This window comes from Malania oleifera, chromosome 3 (assembly GCF_029873635.1).
Source record: "Malania oleifera isolate guangnan ecotype guangnan chromosome 3, ASM2987363v1, whole genome shotgun sequence".
Classification (NCBI taxonomy): Eukaryota; Viridiplantae; Streptophyta; class Magnoliopsida; order Santalales; family Ximeniaceae; genus Malania; species Malania oleifera.
Window position 1 is genome coordinate 18,603,014 of NC_080419.1, and position 22,497 is coordinate 18,625,510.

Sequence of the window (22,497 nt, forward strand, 5' to 3'; positions counted from 1 at the left end):
TATTTTTTTTTTTGTAAACATGACGGAATTATATTAAGTTGAATGTATATGTTGAGTATACATAATAATTTTTTTCATGAACATCAGCTATGTAGTTGTATTCTGATTAATTCAGGTTCTACGAACCTCCTATGGGAAAAATAAAATATAAGAGAAAGAGGATAACGTGGGGCGCATGTGAAGTTGTCAAAATCAAAGATGACACTTGTGGCTGCATAGAAAGATGGATACTCCTTACCTTGCTCGTAGAGAGGGACGAATCAAATTCATCAACGCTAGCTAGCTAGGCAACGTACCTGAGAATTAATGGTTAAGTAATGTCTATATATTTAATCACAGGCTGACAGGCCACAAGCTCTGATGATGATGATGATGGTGGAGAAGCTAGCCTTAGCTTGGAGTTGGCGCTATATATAACTGCAATTCGGTCCACTCATGTCACTCTTCCGTCGTCTTCTCTCACTAGCTAACTCTCTCCCTTTTGTTTTCTCCCTCTGGAGCCGCTCACCCTGTTTCATTTCATTGCTTCTTCTTCTTCTTCTTCTTCTCAAATACAGAGACAGAAAGCCCATGCTACGTATATTAACTATATATCCATTTGATTTGGTCTTCTTACCCATTAATGGAAAGCTCTATCTGCGCGCATGTGCAGGGCTATTAAGCTGCCTGACCCTGAACCACGTAATATTGCGCGCTCTTATTTCTTTCTTTCCAGCCATTAATTAATTGCACTGGTACGCAGTTCAGTTCGATTTGTGGATTTAAGTGATTAGTTGCATGCATTGGCTTCTTCGATCGTCAGTTCATTCTCTCTCCCTGCCGACAGATGCAGCTAGCTAGCCCAGAACTCGCGCATAATTAATTAATTAATGAATTTCTGACACACGCACACACACACATAGGCGTCTGTATGTTTCTGCTTCCATCGCCAAGAACAGCACCACTAATTTCATCTCGCATATAGAAAGAAAAAAAAAATTGAATCGCATGGAAACGTATCAATTAACATATTCTGAATTTTAATATTGTTAAATTTTTTTAATGGGTTTCTGGTTTTAATGGAGTTAAGCAGGAATTGTAATTCCAGGCATTGAAGGACAGAGAAATATATAGAAGGGAAAATATGTCATCCTCCGCAGTAAAAGGCATGCTGACAAGGAGCGGTACTACGGCAGCTGCAGCAGACGTCTACGACTGCCGCCGACGACTGTTCAAGGGCAACTCCGCCGACAATAATCAACTCATATTCCGTTCTTTCATTGATAAACACCGTGGTTCTCTGCAGCTTCGCAGTCTAGTGGGTCAGACGCGCCGCCACGGATCACTCGTGACGGCGAAGAGTCCGCCTGTACGGAGCGGAGCGCGAGCCCAAGCCATCCTCACCCCCGTCTCCGATCCCACCCCTGTCACCAACAAGGTACACTTTAAACTGTGAAAAAGGGAAAGGGGTATTTTAGTAATTGGATAATACCCATTTACTTTTTTTATTTCCAATAGGTATTTGTAAACACAAATCTGAAATTATGATGTGGTATAATTAAAATTAAAAATATAATATTAGACGGAAATTTTTTTTTATAAAATTGTAGCTTATAATTATTCTTGAGATTTTTAAAAATTTTTTAATACATTGAAGCTCTTAGACTAAAATTTTAATATTTAACTATGCCCTTAGAAGCATCTTTTGAGCATTATATTTTTAATTGTCGTATTTAAAGTATAAGTACTAGAATAATTTTTATTTAAGAGTGCAAAAAAGCTAAGACTTTTTTTTCCACTTTCTTTTTTCTCTAGCTTCTAAAATTCGCAAAATTTTATTAAAAGACTTGACAATTAGGATATAAATCTTATATGTAGTTGTATTTATTTTGTTTGCTAACAATGATTAAACTCAATTTCGTCACTTTTAATAACATAAATGTTATTGTTACTTTTTAAATATTACATTTATTGTTACTCACAATTTTATGCATATCATACTATACGAATAATATGATTTTTTAAAGTAGTAAATGTGATATTTAGATAGTAAGGTAACACTACTACTATAAATAAATGTCCATATCAATAAATTTGGGATTTTTGTTAAAAAAAAACATCCATCATAACACAAATTCAAGTCATCCTAACAATAAAAGTTTGAGATATCACTGTTAGATGTTTCAAGTTTAAATTTTGATAAAAAATATGATGGAATATAAAATAAAAGATGGGTCACTTTTCGTTGTATGAACCCAAATTGAATATACGCTTCTGACCGATCAAAATATATATATAACAAAAGTTAAAAATATGATAAAATCAAATAAGAGAAAATGCACCTCCAATCATGTACAAGAATTCATCCATTTCATTAATCACATTCCAAATGCTACTCAATTTAATCTAACACTATAAAAATCTTATTTTATGAAATGAAGATACCTCATAAAACAAAATTATGATTTATAAACTTTTTTTTTTGGGACACATAAGATTTTTATACGAGTAAGTTGATGACAATGACGAATTATTAGATTAGACAAACTAATGATATTATCCTTTACACAATTAATCATATATTTAGATTTCAAATAGTTTTAAATAAAAAAATGACTCTTTAATTTAAACTTTCTTACCATTACTCAAAATCATTTGTTCAAAAAATTTACCTAAATTCAACTTCAACACCTGAAATGAATGCCCCAATTTAGGGTGTGTACAGAAGTTAATATTTTATTTAATAAAATATTTTAAAGCACATAATCTCATTTTTATCTTTATAACAAAATAGTTTTTAGTAGTTTTGAAAAAAAAAAAAAAAAACAAGACAAAATTGGAGAATCCCCTGTATCTGCTCCCCAACTCTGAAGCTGGTGTGAAGTTCTGCACTTGTCTCCTTTTGTGCAGCGAGTATTTACCTTTGGGAAAGGAAGGAGCGAAGGCCACAAGGGCATGAAGTCCCTAGTAAGCACTTGCATTTCCTTATGCATAATCGCTTAATTCATGATTTCCCCAAGAACAGAGAGAAATCAGGGGAAATCTTTGATGTATGGGGGTCATGCATACTCTAATGCTGCACGTAAATTTGTGGGTGCGGTGTTTAATGTTGTAGTTGGGAGGGAAAGGAGCAAACCTAGCGGAGATGGCGAGCATTGGGTTGTCAGTGCCGCCCGGACTCACCATTTCAACAGAGGCGTGCCAAGAGTACCAGCAGAAGGGAAAGAAGCTGCCGGAAGGCTTGTGGGAGGAGATTCTGGAAGGCTTAGACACCATTCAGAAGGACATGGGTGCTTTTCTCGGCGACCCTTCCCTGCCCCTTCTCCTCTCTGTTCGCTCTGGTGCTGCGGTAAGCATCTCCCCCAACATTATCTTTGTATTGGGTCATGTTGGTTCATTAACTGTTAGGATAAAAGAATTTAAAGCATACGTTCTTAGAAGTTTGAGAAATACGCCCTTTAAGATGACTTAAATCAAAAGCATTTTGGATTGAAGTACCTGCTCAAAACCTGTCTCAACCTTTTAAAATGCCCTTGAATTGCTTTACACTCATTTTGGAATGCAAATGAAAGAAGAATTTGTTTCATTGGGTAAAGAATTCTTAAGTGGAGTTCATTTGCAAACGAACCCATGTGTTTGGCCTAGTTCATTGTGGGCGGTGGGCATAAATAGGACAGTTGGTTGTGTGCAGGGAAATTTTTACTGTTGAATGAGGATATTTGAGTTAAAAAAAAGATTTTACTTCCATTTTTTGGAGCCCATTTGCAAATGTTAGGGCCGGTTTAGTTGTGCAAAATAATTTTCATTTTTCATTTTCAATTTTCTAAACTATTACAGAAATATACATTGTTTTTCAGCATTTGTATATTAAGGTTGAAAAATATTTTTCTGTTGTTTTCTAGCTTTTCTATATATATACCGGGAAGCTGGAAAATAAGGTGACACTTTATAATTATTTAGAAAATTGAAAATGGAGAAGGGAGGTGTTTTCACAATTACTGATTTTGATGGGATTTGCTACAAGATAAGTAGATAACATATTTTGATGAATTATTTAGATTTCAATTCCATGATTTGTGTATGCTTCCAAATGTATAAAATCCATTTAAAATACAGTTTTTCCTTTCTATTTGAAAATGTTCAAACAAAATTGCCGCCTTGTTTTCCAAATTTTCAAGATTCATATGAAAAACTCAAAAAACAATAAAAAATATTTTCCAGCTTTTTTAATACAAATGTTGAAAAACTAGAAAACAAAGCATTAGTTTTGTAATTATTTTAAAACTTGAAAATGGAAAAAAAAAAAAAACTATTTTCCACAACTAAAAAAACCCTTAGATTTTCAAATGAATTCTACAATTTTTTATTCCAAACAATGTGCTTATCCTCATTTACAAAACCAAATTCATTTACTACATGCTTCTTTTTTCTTTAACCCCTTTGTATGAACTTGTAGAAGGGTTTGATTTAAGTTGTAAGCAACAAAAGCATGCATTTTTGGGTAATGACAAAATGCAACTATTGTGTAATGGTCTCGGCCTTAACTTCTTGAGATATTGTTTGCTTTGGTCCGTTGTGCCTCATAGTTTTGCCAAGGCACCTTACTCTATCCTTAATGGCCAAGATCTCATTAGTAAGCATCCTGTGTGGGATTGTGATAGGCTCTCCATTTTATCTATGATGTCCTCATTAGAGTGGTCCAGGCCTCTGTGTGGGACCTATGGACATGGTAGGATGCATGGGTGACTTTGATGCCAAATGTAAGGGTCTCGGCCTAATTTTGGTAAAGGCATTGTTTGCTTTGGCCTTGGCCGTCTTGGTTTTGCTCCATAGAAGGCACCTCACAAGGTTGAGACCAAATCTGTGGGTATAACTAAGATATCCCTATTACACACTCAATGTGGTATTGTGACCCATAGCCTCCTTGTACAAGATTAGCAGTATGTGTATCCATAAAACTATTGCTCAGTCACAATTATTTATAGACATCATCTTGATTTACATTCACATATTCAGATTTCTATGCCTGGCATGATGGATACAGTCCTTAACCTTGGACTTAATGACGAGGTGGTTGCTGGTTTGGCTGCAAAAAGTGGAGAGCGCTTTGCTTATGACTCCTACCGACGTTTTCTAGATATGTTTGGAAATGTTGTAAGTGCTGCTTGTCAATTTCCACTTGTAAATTCATGAAGAAGTGTACCAAAATGTTATTCTTAATTCCATGCCCTTTTACATTTTTCCTGAGGTTCAACACTTAATTATTTTGTGCCAAAATTGTTGGCCAATATGAGATACATAGAATACTTGCTTTACCAATTAATCCAAATTTTTAGTTGATATACAATAGACCAGCAAACCATCCCACCCCCCCCCCCCCCCTCCTCTTTTGCTGCTGAAACTTATGAATGCCTTCTACTTAATTTAAGGTGATGGGCATTCCACACTCATTATTTGAGGAGAAGTTAGAGAAGTTGAAATATGCAAAAGGAATTAGTCTTGATACTGAGATGACAGCATCAGACCTTAAAGAGCTGGTGAAACAGTACAAGAATGCCTACCTTGAAGCAAAGGGTGTAAAGTTTCCTTCAGGTACCAAGCAGAATAAACAACTTAGTTTCTTTAAATATATTCGCTTGTTCTTTCGAATTTGAACATCCCTGAGGGGCTGGGAGTGCATAATTTGGTTAATATCACTCATGATAATATTCCTAGCAAATTTTAAATTGCAAACCCTTTTTGCTTGAATATATCAACAGATCCAAAGAAGCAGTTACAGTTGTCTGTTCAAGCAGTTTTTGATTCCTGGGACAGCCAGAGGGCAATTAAATATAGGAGTATTAACCAGATAACTGGGTTGAAGGGAACGGCAGTAAACATTCAATGCATGGTTTTTGGAAATATGGGTAACACTTCAGGGACCGGTGTTCTCTTCACTAGGAACCCAAGCACGGGTGAAAAGAAGCTTTATGGGGAATTTCTTGTCAATGCGCAGGTCATGAATCCCAGATCTGTCTTGAGATACACACACGCACACACTCACACACACACACACACACCCCAACTTCTCTTTGTAATGGTTATATTTGTGAAGATTTATTATATCAAATATCTATTTTATGAGTTGACTGAGAAATAGCTTGAGTAGGGAGAGGATGTAGTTGCTGGAATCAGAACTCCAGAGGACCTGGACACTATGGAAAGTTGCATGCCTGAAGCTTACAAGGAGCTTGTGGAGAACTGTGAAATATTAGAGCGTCATTACAAAGATATGATGGTAGGAATTCCCAATCAGAACAGAAAGATCATTTTTAGAATAGTGCTATTGGCTAAACATATCTTGTTTCTTCTATAACTTGAGAATGTCATTTTTTGGGAATAGAGCACAATAATAACTTTATCATTTGTGGTGGATACAGGATATTGAATTCACAGTTCAAGAAAATAGGCTGTGGATGTTGCAGTGCCGGTCCGGAAAGCGTACTGGTCAAGGTGCAGTAAAGATTGCTGTAGACATGGTCAATGAAGGGCTTGTTGATACTCGTGCTGCAATCAAAATGGTGGAGCCACAGCATCTCGACCAGCTTCTTCATCCACAGGTATACATTTCCATAAAAGCAGTTCAAAATTACCCACTATAATTGCGTCTAGATATGACTTCATCACCTATTGAAAAGCCATTTAAGGAAAAATGGAAATTTCTAACTTAGACGCATGGTAGTAATCAGAGTAATTTGTCTAGGCTTCAGACTAATTTGACATTTGTCTTCAAAGGAAGTAAGAAATGAACTGCGACGCAGAGATGAACAGAAAGTAAAAGTTTTGCATGTATGTGATAGCAGAACCCTGAATGGTAACTCTCACATTTTCCAATCAATGAGCTAGATTGTCTTCTTTACAATTGTCCACAAATTTTTTTTTTTAAATTTTATTTTATAAGTTATGCTGTCTTTTGTGCTGTACCCTTTTGCATTTTGCATGTTTTCAATAATGATACATGTTTTGTTAGGTTAGTTCTATTCCATACCATGGTATAGAACCCCATATGGCTCTGGATAATCATAATGTGTGCCCTATTGCAGACATATCTATGTTTAGATGCATGAATTCTTCTGTCTGATGCTATTAGAAATTGTCGAACTAGTTTGAAGATCCATCTGCTTACAAAGACAAAGTCGTTGCCACTGGTCTACCTGCATCTCCAGGAGCTGCAGTTGGCCAGATTGTGTTCCGTGCTGACGATGCTGAAGCATGGCATGCACAAGGAAATAGTGTCATCCTGGTACACTCAATTTTCGTTTTAAATTTTAATTTCCATATTCATTTAAAATTTTTAATTTGGTATGAGATGATACATATTTCTGGCTGGGCTAGCTTCTTACAAGATGGCATTCCTGTCCCCAAAATCCATTAATATTGATATGAAAGAGGAATTTTTTGGATTTAAATTTTCTGGTTGTGTTGTAATGTAAATACATGGCACTGCTTTGAATAGAAACAGCTTGTGTGATCTAATCATCTCAATTCTTTATCCCCATGCTGTCTTTGAACATAATCTTTACATGGTTTTTGGCTCAACTGCCTAACTAGAACTCTTTCACCATATATATGGTTAAAGGTAAGGACAGAGACCAGCCCAGAGGATATTGGTGGAATGCATGCAGCTGCTGGGATCTTGACAGCTAGAGGCGGCATGACATCTCATGCAGCTGTTGTAGCCCGTGGATGGGGAAAGTGTTGTGTTTCTGGTTGTTCTGATATCCGGGTCAATGATACTGAGAAGGTGAAGTGTTGAACATTCTCAATTTTCAATCATTGCAGGTTATTTTAGTTAGAAGAAAATGAGAGGGAGGTTGCTTTATAGAACATGGAGAGTTCATTTAGTCTTTAGTTGATAATGCAGGTTGTTGTGGTTGGGGACAGGGTGATTGAAGAAGGGGAATGGCTTTCACTCAATGGGTCTACTGGTGAAGTGATCTTAGGAAAACAAGCTCTTTCTCCTCCAGCTCTAAGTGGTGATTTGGAGATTTTCATGTCTCGGGCTGATAAAATAAGGCGGCTCAAGGTACCATTTTTTCATTTGTGTATCAGGAGGCCTTTATTTAATGGCATAATTTGTTGTTGGAAATTTCATGTTTGATAGTATAACGGTATAACCTTGTTATAGGTTATGGCAAATGCTGATACACCTGAGGATGCACTTACAGCAAGAAATAATGGTGCCCAAGGGATTGGACTATGTAGGACAGAGCACATGGTAAATCTATAATCCATACCACCATCGTCATTGTCTCCATCATCTTCATTCTTCTTCCTGTTCTTCTATGACCCTTACAAACCATGGGGCATTATGATATCCCTTAGAATCAAAAGATCACCATGTAAAAGTGCACAACATATGCTTGCCAAACCTGTCAGGGTTTTTAATTTTGAAGTTTATTAGTGAGATATGGAATTGTACAGTTCCTTCTGTTTCACAAAGATTGAAAAATGAGATCATATAGCATTTATAAGTCTATTTATTTTCCTTGATGATTTTCTTTAGAAAAAAGGTTGTGCTAAAGTTTCAATATGATTTTGTTGTAATCATTCATTTATGTTTTTAAATTAGCATTACAGACCACAAACTGTGTTTAAATGCTATTTAATACACAGTGATCTGATTCAATTTCCATCCCTCCAAATTGAATGGATATGTACCAGTCATTCTTTTTGGCTCAGCACATAACTATCAATGTTAACTGGAAACTAAGAACTATAAATTCTGTAATCCACTCAGCGGTGTTGTGTTGTAAGCATATACCTATCAATGTTAACTGGAAACTAAGAACTATAAATTCTTTAATCCGCTTAGCAGTGTTGTGTTGTATCTGGCAGAGTTACCTTCAAGTTTATTGACACTTTTTTATGTGTTGGGGCATTTCAGTTCTTTGCATCAGATGAGAGGATTAAGGCTGTGAGAAAGATGATAATGGCGGTCACATCTGAACAGAGGAAGATGGCCCTGGATCTTTTACTGCCTTATCAAAGATCTGATTTTGAAGGCATATTTCGTGCAATGGATGGTATATTTTCCTTCCATCAGTTTATTTTTTTCGATTTCATTTAAATATTTGTCCTGTGGCCCAGAAATGAAGGGATAGCATCATCCCACCAATATACAATGCTGAAAAGCTGGAGTCAGTGGTGTAGTTTGCATGAATTTAACTTACTGAATGTTTTTGATAATTTTCATATCTGTATTAAGTGCATTGCTTGAATTTCAGGACTTCCAGTGACAATTCGATTATTAGATCCTCCTCTCCATGAATTTCTTCCAGAAGGCAATCTTGAACAGATTGTTAGTGAACTTACCATTGAAACTGGAATGATTGAAGATGAGGTTTTCTCCAGAATTGAGAAATTATCAGAAGTAAATCCCATGCTTGGTTTCCGAGGCTGCAGGTCAGATGATTCCCCTTCAAACTTTCTTCTTTTTAAAAGTTTGATGCACATACATACTGTCGGCTTGGGTGTGTGTCTAGAGGGGGGGTGAATAGACGTCTTTCGTGGATATATGACTCTTTCTACACTCACAAAATTAGCTTGACAAGATGCAAAAGTATTATATCACAATTTATATCCAAAGCAAACACTAACAAGCAAGCAATATAAAAGAAGTAGGGTGAGAAAAGCTTAACACGGTGATATTAACATGGTTTGGCACCAAGCTTATGTCCACGCCTTGAGACCAACTCAAGGATTCCCCAAATCCACTAAGCAATCCTCCTTCAAGAGAGAGAAGCCTTTACAATCTTTGGGTATATAACCCAACTGCTCACCAAGAGCTCCAACAAGATGCTCACCAGGAGTCACCTTACAAAAGCTCACAAAGAATCCCTCAATACAACAAATCAAAACAACTAGATGCAACTTCAAAGTGCTCCTTTTTGAGCTGATAATACAAATCAAACCTCCCACTGCTCTCTTTGTAAATGATGTGTAAGACAAGTAAAAAGCAAGAGAGTATGAGCAAATATGAAAACCTAGAAATGAATGCTCAATCAATGTGCTTAACAACCAAGTGTTTAACTAGTGTAAAATGTGTTGGGGGTAGATCTATGAGCAACAATCGCACATGAGCAAAAATACACGATACAAAAACGAGACTAGATTTACGTGGTTTGGTCCACTGTGACCTACGTCCACAGGAGAGCAGAAAATCCACTATAATCACTGGGAGAATTACACAAGGAGAAGGAGGAGGCTACTGCCCTCAACTCCTCTCTCACTCTCTCTACAAGGATTCACTCTGCCTCACACATAGCACTCTGCTACTCACAACTCTCTCTACACACACAACACAGCTCCACACTCTGCTACAACTCACAACACACTGCTGCAATTCACCACACCTTCCACACACACATACATTACATATATATACACAAACAGAGGGAGAGGAATTCAAACAAGGCAGCTGCAAAGTCAGCTGGTAGGCAGATTGTCGGTGGCCGTCCATCTCCAGCTTCAACAATTGCGGCTGGGTGCGGCTGCCGACACCCATACGAGCCACACATCCTAACAAAATGAATACAAAATACTCATATTAAAGGGAAAATGGACGAGCCGTTCGCTGGAGAGCCGTTGGGCATTAATGGAGAAAAGACAATTTGAAAACTAGCTGTTATGGCACATTAAATGCATTCTGCTGCCCGACACTTGTCGACAATTCCATGACCTCGTCGACGAGCCTTACACATGCGTCCGTCGACGAATCCCCTGTGTTTGTCGACGAGTCTTCTCTGGTGAAGTCAAATAGGTCTCGGTTTTTCTTCATCGATGATTCCTCTGCATACGTCGATGAGCCACCCTTGTACATTCGTCGCCGAATCCCTTGTATTCGTCGATGAGTCTGCTTTGAGATTTTAAGTGGTGTCAGGATCTCATCGTCGATGATTCCCCTGTGAACGTTGATGATTTCCCTTCATGTGCTCATCGACGAATCCCTTGTATTCGTCGACGAGTCCCTTTGTTTTGCTTATATAAGAACCTAAATGGATGTGGACAAGTTCAAAAATGGTTTTTGTTCAAGATAAAGTCCAAACTTGTCCAGAATTAATTTTTACCAGTTATAAGTTGTCTTGGTTTGATAAAATACATTTGAAAGCCATTTTGACATCTTATGTAGTTAAGTGACTCGATATGCACGTGAACTCGGAATTCATGTTCTAACCTATTATGAACTATATGCATATGTAATTTGCTCATCTCTTGCAAGATACTCTTGACCACACCATATTCACAAGAGTTGTAACATACATCCTACCTCTCACATACACAACCCAACAAAGATACAATTAATGTAGAGTTTTATATATGCTTTGCTTGGGTAGTTGAGCTCTGGATGTGCCATGTGTGGAACTTTGTTGATGGTCATTTGCTCTTTGCTTGTTCGATATATGTATGACCCTTATGCTTGCCTTGGAACTATTTTGTATATCTGAACTGAACTTGAGGAAAAATATTAGTAAACCTAAGAACCACTAATGGGTTGTTGTCATCAAAACAAGCTGGAAAGAGAACCCTTAGCCCCTAGGGCTAACACATGCATACATTCATACACATATAAGTATATATATGTTGAGGAGCTTTTGGCAAGTGATAATAATCAATTGCTCATATGCTTTCTTGGTGTCTATCAATTTACTAGACCTAGTGTCATTAGACCCACATCGTTGTCGATTTTCAGTTAATAATATATAAATGGTGTAATAAGAAGCAGAAATATAAAAAGGTATTAATATTGGAAAAGTTAATCTTATTCCTAGATCAATTCTAGGTTTCTATGAAAATAAGGATAAGAAGAACTGAAATCTGTTATTGAATTTCTGATGTGGCCTGTGGTCTTAAAGGCTGTTTATATTCCCAATACCCCAAAAAATCCATCACTCTTCTAGACAACTCAAAAAATCCTGAAAAAGAAAGTAGAATAAGCCTAAAATCATGGCTTAAGACCATCACTAAAATATCATAAAATCTTTATACGTCTCAATAGGAAACAAAAATCACGTGAAAGTGTAAATTTTCAAAAGAATAACAAAAATCTGCTAACAAGTTGTCAAAATTTCCAATTTTGGGGTCCAAAAGGTTTCAGTCCTGTACACCAACTGATTAGGCTGTGTGGCTCGCTAGGGCTTTTTGTGCATAAATTATGGACCTTGTAAATGTAGCTATGGCCAATAAGGCTATGGGGCTGTGTGGAGGAAGTGGATTAGAAAGCTGCTTTAGTTTGACATATTTGTTGATTATTGTTAATGGTTAGCCTAGAGAGCGGTTTAGGGCTTCCAAGGGTCTAGGCAAGAGGATCCACTGTACCCATTTTTTTTTTTAAATTTATTGTTTTGGATGTTTTGAGTAGAATGTTTTTGCATGCCCGTCCCCCCGCGCTAGGCGTGGGGGGGGGGGGTTTAGATGTTTATTAGTTGGGAGGTAGGAGGTGGAGGTGTCACACCTACAGTTTGCTGATGATACTCCATTGCGAAATTTGAAATGTTATTACCTTGCTAAAAAAATTTTCAAGAACCTTTTGGGATTAAAAATCAACTTGTCCAATAGTGGGATGGTAGGCAATAGTATGGGTGGTAGGGTTTTAGAGAGGTTTAAGGTCTTGGCAGGTTGCATCTCTTTAGATTTGCTCTCTTATCTTCGTTTCTCTCCCCTAAGTCCCTAACCTTATGCCCTTTCTGGGATCTTGCAATTGGGTGGTGTAGAAATCCTGAGTGTCTTGGAGTGATTTGTGGGATATATATTTAGAGAATTGTCTATTATTGAGAGAGATTATTTTAGGAGATTGTTTCCATCTTTAGCATACTCGATTGTATTATAAGTATAATGTATCGGTTTGTACAGACTATTCATTCAAGAAATACAGAAAACCTATTCTGATTTCATGGTATCAGAGTTCGGGTTTCTATAATCCTAGTTAATGATGGCAGAAGGAGCCGTCAACAGCAGAGGGTCGAGCACCTCTGAAGCTCTCGACGGCGAGACTGAAGTCACCTTCACCTTGAATTCGAATGGGCTAGACAACTCGTCCTTCCCACTCTCGGTGGAGAGATTGAACGGAAAGAATTTCCGTGAATGGGCTCAGTCAATCAAACTCGTGATTTGTTAGGACCTTGTGAGCATCCAGATCAAAGTGACACCAAGAATTTTACGTGGTTCGGTCAATAACGACCTACGTCCACGGAGCACACACCAACTATTCAATGACTCGCCGAAAAATGTTACAATTCTCTCTCTCTCTCTCTCTCTCTTCCTCCCTTCTTCCTCTCAGCTCTCTCTGCACTGTGCTGTGCTGTGTCTACACTACTGTACTATATCACTTTCCACAGCCCTTTTTATATAGGCTTGGAATTTACATCATGATTAAATACAAATCAATTACAAATTAATCACAAATTGGAAGTTTATAATCAAGAGATAAATGGAGAATAAAAGCATGCGTTTTCTGACTCAGTTCAACGCGTCTCCAGCTGTGTTTCTGGCTCCATCTCTAACAATCTCCCACTTAGAGACAGAGACACCTCCTCAACCAGAGTATCATGAATAAATGATATGCTCATAATATGTGTTTTCAAGCATGAAGACCAACTGAAGTTGAACACAACTTTAGCTCCTCTGTAGTCGCCACCTTCCTGTCTGCTCGATTTTTGCGGACTAATTTGATGGCTGTCATCTTCACAACTGGTGTAAAAATGCCAGTGTAGTCAATCCCTTCCTTCTGTTCAAAGCCTTTGACTAACAACTGAGGCTTGTACCTTCTGGAGCCGTCATGCTCCTCTTCGATTCTGTACACCCACTTGTTGTGAAGGCCTTTGGGCAACTTCTACATTCTGTTGTAGGTGAGGGACTTCATCTCATCCTTCATCGTAAGCTCCCACTTGCTCGAATCTACCACTTGACATGCTTCATCATAGCATTCGGGCTCTCCTCCATCTGTAGGAAGTAAGTAATCAATATACCTTCTATCTGGTATATGGGACCGAGTAGATCTCCTAAGCTCCGGAGCTGGAGTAGGAGATGGTGGTGTGACGATCTGCTCCACTGGTTCCTTCACCTGAGGATTCTCGGTATTCTGCTGATGTGTCCCAACGCATTCTGAGTGGACCAGTTTTAGTCTCTTCTTCTTTGGGGCATGAGTGTTTATTTGGAAACTAACCCTCTTCTGTTTCCTGACTATACAATCCTCACACATGTCAACCTGCATTGACTGTAGACCACTCAATTTTTCTTTTGAGTGCATCATCCTGAGTCCTTTCTCGCTCATGTGACCAAGTCGTTGGTGCCAGATGTTGCTGTCGCCATTTCTTACAGCAACTAAAATAGACATGGAGGCATTGGAGGTTAGAAAAAGTATTCCGCTTTTCTTACCTCGCGCAATTGTTAGTACACCCTTTGAGACTTTCCATTCATCGCCAATGAATTTCGTCGTGTATCCCTCATCTGCCAGCTGACCAACTGAGATCAAATTCTTTCTCAGGTCTGGAATATACCTGACATCCTTCAGCTTCCATACTGACCCGTTTATATTGATCTTCACAACTCCCTTGCCGGTTACGTTGCAAGGTTGATCGTTGTCAAGGTACACCTTACCAAAATTACCTAGTGTGTACTCTAGGCAATCTCTGCAGCATGTGGCATGAAATGAGGCTCTGGAGTCTAAGACCCAAGACTCCTGCTTGCTCTCCGAAGAGCAGATCAACATCTCATCATTCTCAGAAGCAATATTTGCTTATGACTTTGCCCTCGTATCGAATTCTTTCTTCTGACTCTTGCACTGGTTCCTGAAATGACCAGTCTTTCCACAGTTCCAGCACTCAATAACTTTAGTACTCTGGGAACCTGTGTCCTGAGTACCTCTGGGATTTCCGGATTGAGACCAACTGGGCCTAGATCTGCCGCGGTTGTTTGATCGTCCATGCCTGTTTTCTCTGCCTCGATTCTCCATGTTCAAGGCTGAACTTGAATTGGAGCTATGGTTCGGCTGCATTCTTATTTCCTCCGTCAAAATCATGCTGACGACCTCATCGTATACAAGCTTCGATTATCCTGCGGAGCTACTGATGGCAAAGACGACACCATTCCACTTTTCAGGCAACTGACTGAGAATCAGTAGAGCCCGTATCTCATTATCAAACGTTATCCCGACCGAGGCGAGTTGATCAGACAACTCATTGAAGTTATTTATATGCTTGCTGAAACTCTCACCTGTAGACATGCTCATCGTAAATAGTCTTTTCATGAGATGTACCTTGTTTGCAGCTGAAGGCTGCTCGTACATATTAGAGAGCGTATCCATCAGAGACTTGGTAGATGTTATATGCTTGATATTGAATGCCACAGATTTCGACAACGTCATTCTGATGGCTCCGAGGGCTTTTCGATCAAGAAACTCCCACTCGTCCTCGTTCATAGACGTTGGCTTACCCTTCAACGGTAAGTGTAATTCCTTCCCAAACAAATAGTCTTCTATTTGCATCTTCTAGAAACCGAAATTGTTCCCATTAAACATTTTGATTTTTGAACTCTTTTCATTCGACATCTCGATTTTCTAATCTAGAGATGGAATTAATGAATAGCACGGATGGATCCAGAATGATTGAAAACCCTAGAAATGGTTCGAGTCGCTCGAAAAACGGACCCAAAACGACCCCGAAAAGCTCAGTCAAATTTTTTAGTCAAACCTGGTCAAACTGCTGAGGTGGCGCTGACGTGGCATCTGCTGATGTGGCAGTGGGGGTCCACCTGCAGACGTGGCAGTGGGCCCACTTGATGACGTGGAGCTGGTTGATGTGGTGCTTCGTTGGCGTGTCAGTTGACGCGGCCAGTTCTGAGCGGCGGGTCGGATCCAGTTCGTGGATCGGATCTCGGGTTCACCTGGGTCTGAGACTTTTTCCAGGTCGGGTCGGGTAACGAACCGGGTCGGGTCGAGGCGGTTCAGGCGAGGAAGACGCGTGCAGCGCTTCGCCGGTGCATGGAGGGGCGTCTTTCTTCGGCAAGGAGCGTGACGGCGCGTGTGGCTTCTACAGGACTCCGTTTGAGCTGCGGATTGCACCCTTCTCTTCGTCTCGGCGAGCTGAATGCGATTGTGGCCTCAAAACACAGTTTTGATCTACTGAACAGAGCTCTGAATTTCGGGATCACTTCCGATCTGGCTTTTCTGCTCCAACCGAGCTCTGATACCACTTGTTAGGACCCTGTGAGCATCCAGATCAAAGTGACACCAAGAATTTTACGTGGTTCGGTCAATAACGACCTACGTCCACAGAGCACACACCAACTATTCAATAACTCGTCGAAAAATGTTACAATTCTCTCTCTCTCTCTCTCTCTCTCTTCCACCCTTCTTCCTCTCAGCTCTCTCTGCACTCTCTGTGCTCTCTCTGCACTGTGCTGTGCTGTGTCTGCACTACTGTACTATATCACTTTCCACAGCCCTCTTTATATAGGCTTGGAATTTACATCATGATTAAATACAAATCAATTACAAATTAATCACAAATTGGAAGTTTATAATCAAGAGATAAATGGAGAATAAAAGCACGTGTTTTCTCACTCAGCTTAACGCGTCTCCAGCTGTGTTTCTGGCTCCATCTCTAACATGATTGACGGCAAAGGAAAGTTAGGCTACCTTACCGGGGAGAAGAAGAACCCCGCCTCAACCGACGCTGCAGCTCTGCAGAAGTGGAAGTTGGAGAACTCCATGGTGACTACATGGCTAGTGAACTCCATGAAACCTTCAATCGACAAAACCTATTTGTCCCTACCGTCGGCAAATGACGTCTAGGATGCTGTCCAAGAGATATAGTCAGATGTTGAAAGCTACTCTCAAATCTTTGAGATCAAAACTCGGCTATGGCAGATGCGGCAAGGAGAAAGAGAAGTCACAGACTACTATATGGAGATGACAAATCTATGGCAAGAACTCAACCTAGATGTTACATTCAGACCTGAAGGTCACTGGTTCAAATCATGAGAACAATCTCTCCATGGAGGTAAGATTGTATACATCTTACCCTCCCTCGAACATTGATGGCATGGGAACCTTGTGCGCTGGTGTTACTTTTTCTTCTTAATAGTTCTGGGGGCGGGAATCTGGCGAAGAGCAGTTACCTTATCTTGTTGTTGCAGGTTGTTTCCCTTGGCATCATCAATTGATTAGCACCCAATCTGATCATGCTGTTGCACCTTGTCTAAGCTTATGTGTTACATACTTCACATGTTATCTTTTTGGATGCTTGCGTAGCCAAAAAATGTCTTGATGTCTTGATTCTAGTCCAAGAATTCCTCTGTACCCAAGTTCCTAGTGAAACTAGGTTAATTCATTTTATTTCAGTAGTTTGAAAGGTCTTTTACTTAGGATATTTATGATAGAGTAATACTAGCATTAGGATTGTAGGAGGGGAATCTAGAACATTTCGAATCACAATATGTGTGCATCAAGGTTCTACTTTGAGTCTGTTAGATTAGCACTTTACCTAAAAGTTTAAGCTATTAAGTTTGTGCTAACAATGTATATCAAGTTTTAAAACTCCTGCTTGTGCAGCCTGACAGCATGTGGAGAGATAACTACAGGGAATAGAATAAATTTTTAAAACACCAAACTATGTACGTGGGCAGCAAGACTAGAACCCAAGACTTCCTTATAACCAGCTCTGGTATTATGTTAGATTACTACTTTAACTAAAAGCTTAAGCTATTAAATTGTGAGCCAACAATGTATATCAAACTTTAATAGAGTCCACCAAACAATGTGTGCCTGACTATTAAACTTGTTGATTCTGCATCATCTGCTAATTCTGTAATTTTGTTTCACATGCTCCATGAACATAGCCATTGAAAAACCTTTGCTGCCCATAGAGTTGTTGTTACCTCCTCTATGGTTTGCCACAAATCTGCATAAGCCTGCTTCAATAACATAAATGACACAGTGGGAAACAAAAAAGGGCCAAGGTAGTTACACCATGTCAATTAGTCTTTTTCCTATATGAATTCTAGGTTTTCTGTGAGAACAGGGATAAGAGAATCCAAAGTTTTTTGCTGGAATGCTGAAAAGGCCAGCATCTTTACCAGGCTATTTAGGATCCATATCAACCCCTTCCCCCTTTCCAAGAAAAAAATATCAGCACCCTTTTATAGACAACTCGAAACATTCTGAACAAATTTGAAGAATCCAAGAATCACAGTAAAAGACCTCACTAAAAATATCACAGTTTAGGTCACATCTCATTAGGAAAGAAAATCACAGAATAGTGGAAAATTGCCAAAATTTGACTGCTAAACCGCCAAGTTTGACATCTGAAAGATAAACTGGCTCCAGAGCCCGCCTGAGGATTTCCATGCAAATATTACAGGCCTTATAACTCATTCTAGACCAACAGGTATCACCTTATGCCATTGGGCCTGAAACATTTCTTATGAGAAAGCTTCTTGTGAACCTACTGGTTGAGAAATGCTACTACAACCTGTTCTACATCAATAAAACACATGGGAGCATCAACTCTCGATCCTCTATGTTCATATTATATCACGATTTTGTACGTAGTGTTGTGCAGACCCGAAAGTTCTAATTGAACAAGTTAATGACTTTAGAAACTGTGGAGGAATATGTTAAATGGACTGCCTCTCACTAGAAAAGAAAGCAATATGGAACTGCTCTATGATCTTGAAATAAAGAATCCAAGACAGTTTCATTGATTAAATTCTACTTGTTTATATCTGTGTGTTGTTTGCTTGTCAACAGGCTGGGGATATCATACCCGGAATTAACTGAAATGCAGGCACGTGCAATCTTTCAGGCTGCAATCTCTATGAGCAACCAGGGTGTTACTGTTCTTCCAGAGATAATGGTTCCCCTTGTTGGCACACCTCAGGCATGATTTACTTCCCAATCTTATGTTATTTTGGAAATTTCAAAAATGAGAAAGAAAAGGTGTAACATTTTCATTTACTGACAGTTTTACTAATCACTTTAATTTTGAAACTTACTGATCTTGATCTTGTAAATCCGGGAATCTTTTGAAATTTATGTAAACTGTTCATTTTCAATATTAGGCATCCATGCTCTTATCTTTTAGACTTTAACATTTATGAGTGCTAGGAGCTAGGACATCAAGTGGCATTAATACGTGGTGTTGCAAAGAAAGTGTTCTCTGAGATGGGTTGCTCCGTAAGTTATAAAATGGGGACCATGATTGAGATCCCTAGAGCTGCGTTGGTTGCAGATGAGGTATGCTGGTATAAATGTTCCCCTTATGTTTTCATAATTATTTATCTATTTTATTTGAAATGAACACCAGGAAGAATTTTTCAGCTCTCTCTTTTTATCTTCCTCTTTTCCATTTGGTTTCATGTGAATAAATGCTAAAAAACAATGAAGCTATTAAAATTGCTATCTTTTATTCCTTTCATCTTGGACATTGAAATTTGAGTCCAACATGCGGTTTATGTCAATTAATAATGTAAATAAATGGCATAGAGTGTTCTTGTATCTTAATTTATCATCAGGAGATTAACCAAAATTGTCCTTGCTATGTAGCAACTTGTGCACAACAGTGCAAATGTGATGCGTTCTATCCATCTCACCTGCCTTGGAACTTCTTAAACTTTGAACAAGTTTTTAAAGTGACTGATTGATATAATATGATCATGTTTTTTATATTTAGGAACGCATGATTAATGATAATTTATTCTTCTGCTATTTTGATTCTAAGTAACAAAAAAATACATATTGTCTTTGCTAAGTCATGCTGTCATGCTTAATATAATTGACACTGGCAGATTGCAAATGAAGCCGAGTTCTTCTCGTTTGGGACCAATGATCTCACACAGATGACTTTTGGGTACAGTAGAGATGATGTTGGCAAGTTTCTCCCTATATATCTTTCCAAGGGCATTCTCCAAAGTGATCCATTTGAGGTATCATGTGCAGCCTGCTGACATTCTCTAAAGAATGATTGGTTATTAGTCCTCTAGGAAATGACATAAGAATTTTCGTTTAAACATATGGAGAATAATTGAAACTGATTGCTTGACAATGACAATCCAAATGTGCTGCTTGCAGGTTCTTGATCAGAAGGGTGTGGGCCAGCTTATCAAGATTGCCACAGAAAAAGGTCGTGGAACTAGGCCCAGCTTGAAGGTGAGTGGCAAACTTTATGCAGGAAGTCATAGTGCTTGAACTGATGAAATATGCAACATATTTTCTAAATAATAGATCACTTTGCGTTCATCTGTGAAAAATAGCAGGCTTGCACGTCACCTTTGCAGCAGATGTAATTTTGGAATTGTGTTAGTGCTGCAGTCTAAAATAATGCATGTCTTCCATAGGCAGTTGCAAGTAGTTTCTTTTCTTATCAATCTTAAAAATGAAAATCATGCAAGTGAGTAGTGATGCGATTCATAATATTGCATGGCTTCGACTAGCAGAAGCTGATACCATATTGAATAAATGCATGATGATAAACAGGTTGGAATTTGTGGAGAGCATGGCGGGGAGCCTTCTTCTGTTGCATTCTTTGCGGAGGTTGGGCTGGACTATGTTTCATGTTCACCATTCAGGTTGGGTTGCTTTTGTATTTTCCGGAAAATTAATCCATATTTTCTCACATCATGTTTGGTTTGCGGAATGGATTGGATTCGGAAGGGAATTGTATGAAAATTTGAATGGTAACAATGACAGTATTAAGTTAGAAATTTGATTCCATTTCACCCGATTCTATTCCATTTCTATGTACAGAACGAGCGGGTAACATGGTATGGAATTCCTACTAATCGTAATCCATCTTTTACAGGGTTCCTATAGCTAGGCTTGCAGCAGCTCAAGTTGCTGCCTGAAGATTGGCATGATATGGAACGCTGTTCTGCGACTTTGTGCAGTTGTAAATAAATGTAGTTAATTCACAAATAAGTAGAATAATCAATCTGCTGTTATTTAAGAATCAGCAGAAAAGGAAAGAAGAAAGAAAAATGAAATGCCATGACAAGTCCTCTTATTGGGAAGGAGGATATCATGCATGTGATTTCTGGAAAGAGTACTCTAGCTCCTGTTCTTCTGTGTCTTGTGAAATAAACTGGGTAATGTAAATTGTAAAGAGAAACTTCTGCAAGGGAGTTGGAACTTGTAACTTTGTAAATGTTTCAGAGCTACATTTTACATTGTTGGACCCATATGCCTGATGATTATTACCAGGAGGTGATAAATTTACTATTTTCAGTAGGAAAAAAAAGGGTACTTCGACCCATCCGATTTTTATTTCGTATCAAAGTCTTAAACATACAAGCTGTGTTATCGAAGGAGGCAGATACCTTCTACTAGATGATTCCCTTTGCACTAATTTTTTGGTTAATCATTAACAAATTCTTATTTTTATTAATAGGATTAAAACTTTGTGCCAAACACAATGAGTGTGATTCTTAATGTTAAATTAATTTAATATGATATTCTTAATGGTCCGTCCCTTCTTCAAACCTCGCATATGTGAGAGTTTTGTGCATCAAACTTTTTTTTTTCTATTTCATTAACATATGATTAAAGCTTAAGGGGCAGTATTATTTTAGAAAATAGTTTTATTTTATTTTATTTTTAATAGGAAGTTGCATTGGACTAAGCTGGACTACACAATGAAAGGTAACTCCTTTTCATTTAACTCTTCTTTTAGCCCCCACTGCAAATCAATATTTCCTATACACATGAAAAATATATATTTTAAAAATATAAAAAAAAATAAATTGAAAACTTTATAAATTTACTAATTGAAGGATAAATGTTTTTTGGCATTTGAATATAATAAAAATTATAGTTCTTCTATTAATTGACAATTATTTTAAAAGTAAAAAATCAACAAACCATCCTTTCGTGACTCATATAAATTGTTAAAGTTTTTTGATAAGTATGTAATAAATAAGTTGGGTGTTCAGAGGAAAGGAGAAATTCTTTAAGAGATTTGTTTTATTGAGGATAAATTTCCTTTTACGTATTTGAGTGTGTCAATAGTGGATGGTAAATTGAAAGACTTTCATTTTAACCATTTAATCCAAAAAATCAGTAAGAGAGTTGAGGGTTGGAAAAGTAGATTGTTGTCTCAAGGAGATCGCCTTGTTTTGTTGAGACATGTGCTTTCAAGTATGTCATTGCATCTGTTAGCTGTTCAAAATGTACCGAAACTGGTGATTAAAAAGATTCAAGATATTTTGCTTCTTTTTTTTTTTGGGGATTTAAGGATAGAAAAGAAAAAATGAAATGGAGGGCTTGGAAGAAATTGTGTGTTCCTATGGAGGAGGGGGACATTGGAGTAAGGGACATTTCGGAAGTACAACGGTCTTTGTTCATGAAATTTGGTTGACATTTATTAACGCATAATTTTTTATGAGCTATATTTTTTAAAGCTAAATATGTGAAAGGAGGACATATTGCTCTTTGCAGATCGCATGGATCGGATTCTTCCTTTTGGAAGAAAGTTCTGTAGGGTATGT

At 38.1% G+C, this 22,497-nt stretch overlaps 1 protein-coding gene across 6 annotated transcripts; it reads left to right on the forward strand.

The window, feature by feature from the left end:
* The first annotated feature begins 253 nt into the window (after positions 1 to 253).
* Positions 254 to 21,054, forward strand: LOC131150448 (pyruvate, phosphate dikinase, chloroplastic). 6 transcript variants are annotated; one of them, XM_058101169.1, is made up of 21 exons: positions 254 to 734; positions 1,073 to 1,417; positions 2,890 to 2,946; positions 3,095 to 3,328; positions 4,996 to 5,133; positions 5,409 to 5,571; positions 5,739 to 5,974; positions 6,128 to 6,256; positions 6,399 to 6,578; positions 7,124 to 7,261; positions 7,598 to 7,762; positions 7,883 to 8,044; positions 8,147 to 8,236; positions 8,906 to 9,044; positions 9,246 to 9,423; positions 18,767 to 18,896; positions 19,124 to 19,252; positions 19,804 to 19,941; positions 20,087 to 20,164; positions 20,492 to 20,583; positions 20,817 to 21,054. In XM_058101169.1, exons 2-21 carry the CDS (start codon positions 1,124 to 1,126, stop codon positions 20,857 to 20,859), a joined length of 2,913 nt encoding a protein of 970 aa, XP_057957152.1. In that variant the 5' UTR covers positions 254 to 734; positions 1,073 to 1,123; the 3' UTR covers positions 20,860 to 21,054. The 6 variants fall into 6 exon arrangements, with proteins under 6 accessions (XP_057957152.1, XP_057957150.1, XP_057957151.1 ...); XM_058101167.1 differs by having other exon boundaries at positions 358 to 681; positions 1,088 to 1,417; XM_058101168.1 differs by having other exon boundaries at positions 362 to 734; positions 1,070 to 1,417.
* Positions 21,055 to 22,497: the final 1,443 nt, after the last annotated feature.

Bases quoted from the DNA above. Each gene is read 5' to 3' on its own strand.
- LOC131150448 (XM_058101167.1), top strand. From the start codon at position 436: ATGTCACTCTTCCGTCGTCTTCTCTCACTAGCTAACTCTCTCCCTTTT. The intron at 5,572-5,738 runs GTACCAAGCAGA...ATATATCAACAG, and splicing joins GGGTGTAAAGTTTCCTTCAG to ATCCAAAGAAGCAGTTACAG. The intron at 5,975-6,127 runs GTCATGAATCCC...TAGCTTGAGTAG, and splicing joins AATTTCTTGTCAATGCGCAG to GGAGAGGATGTAGTTGCTGG.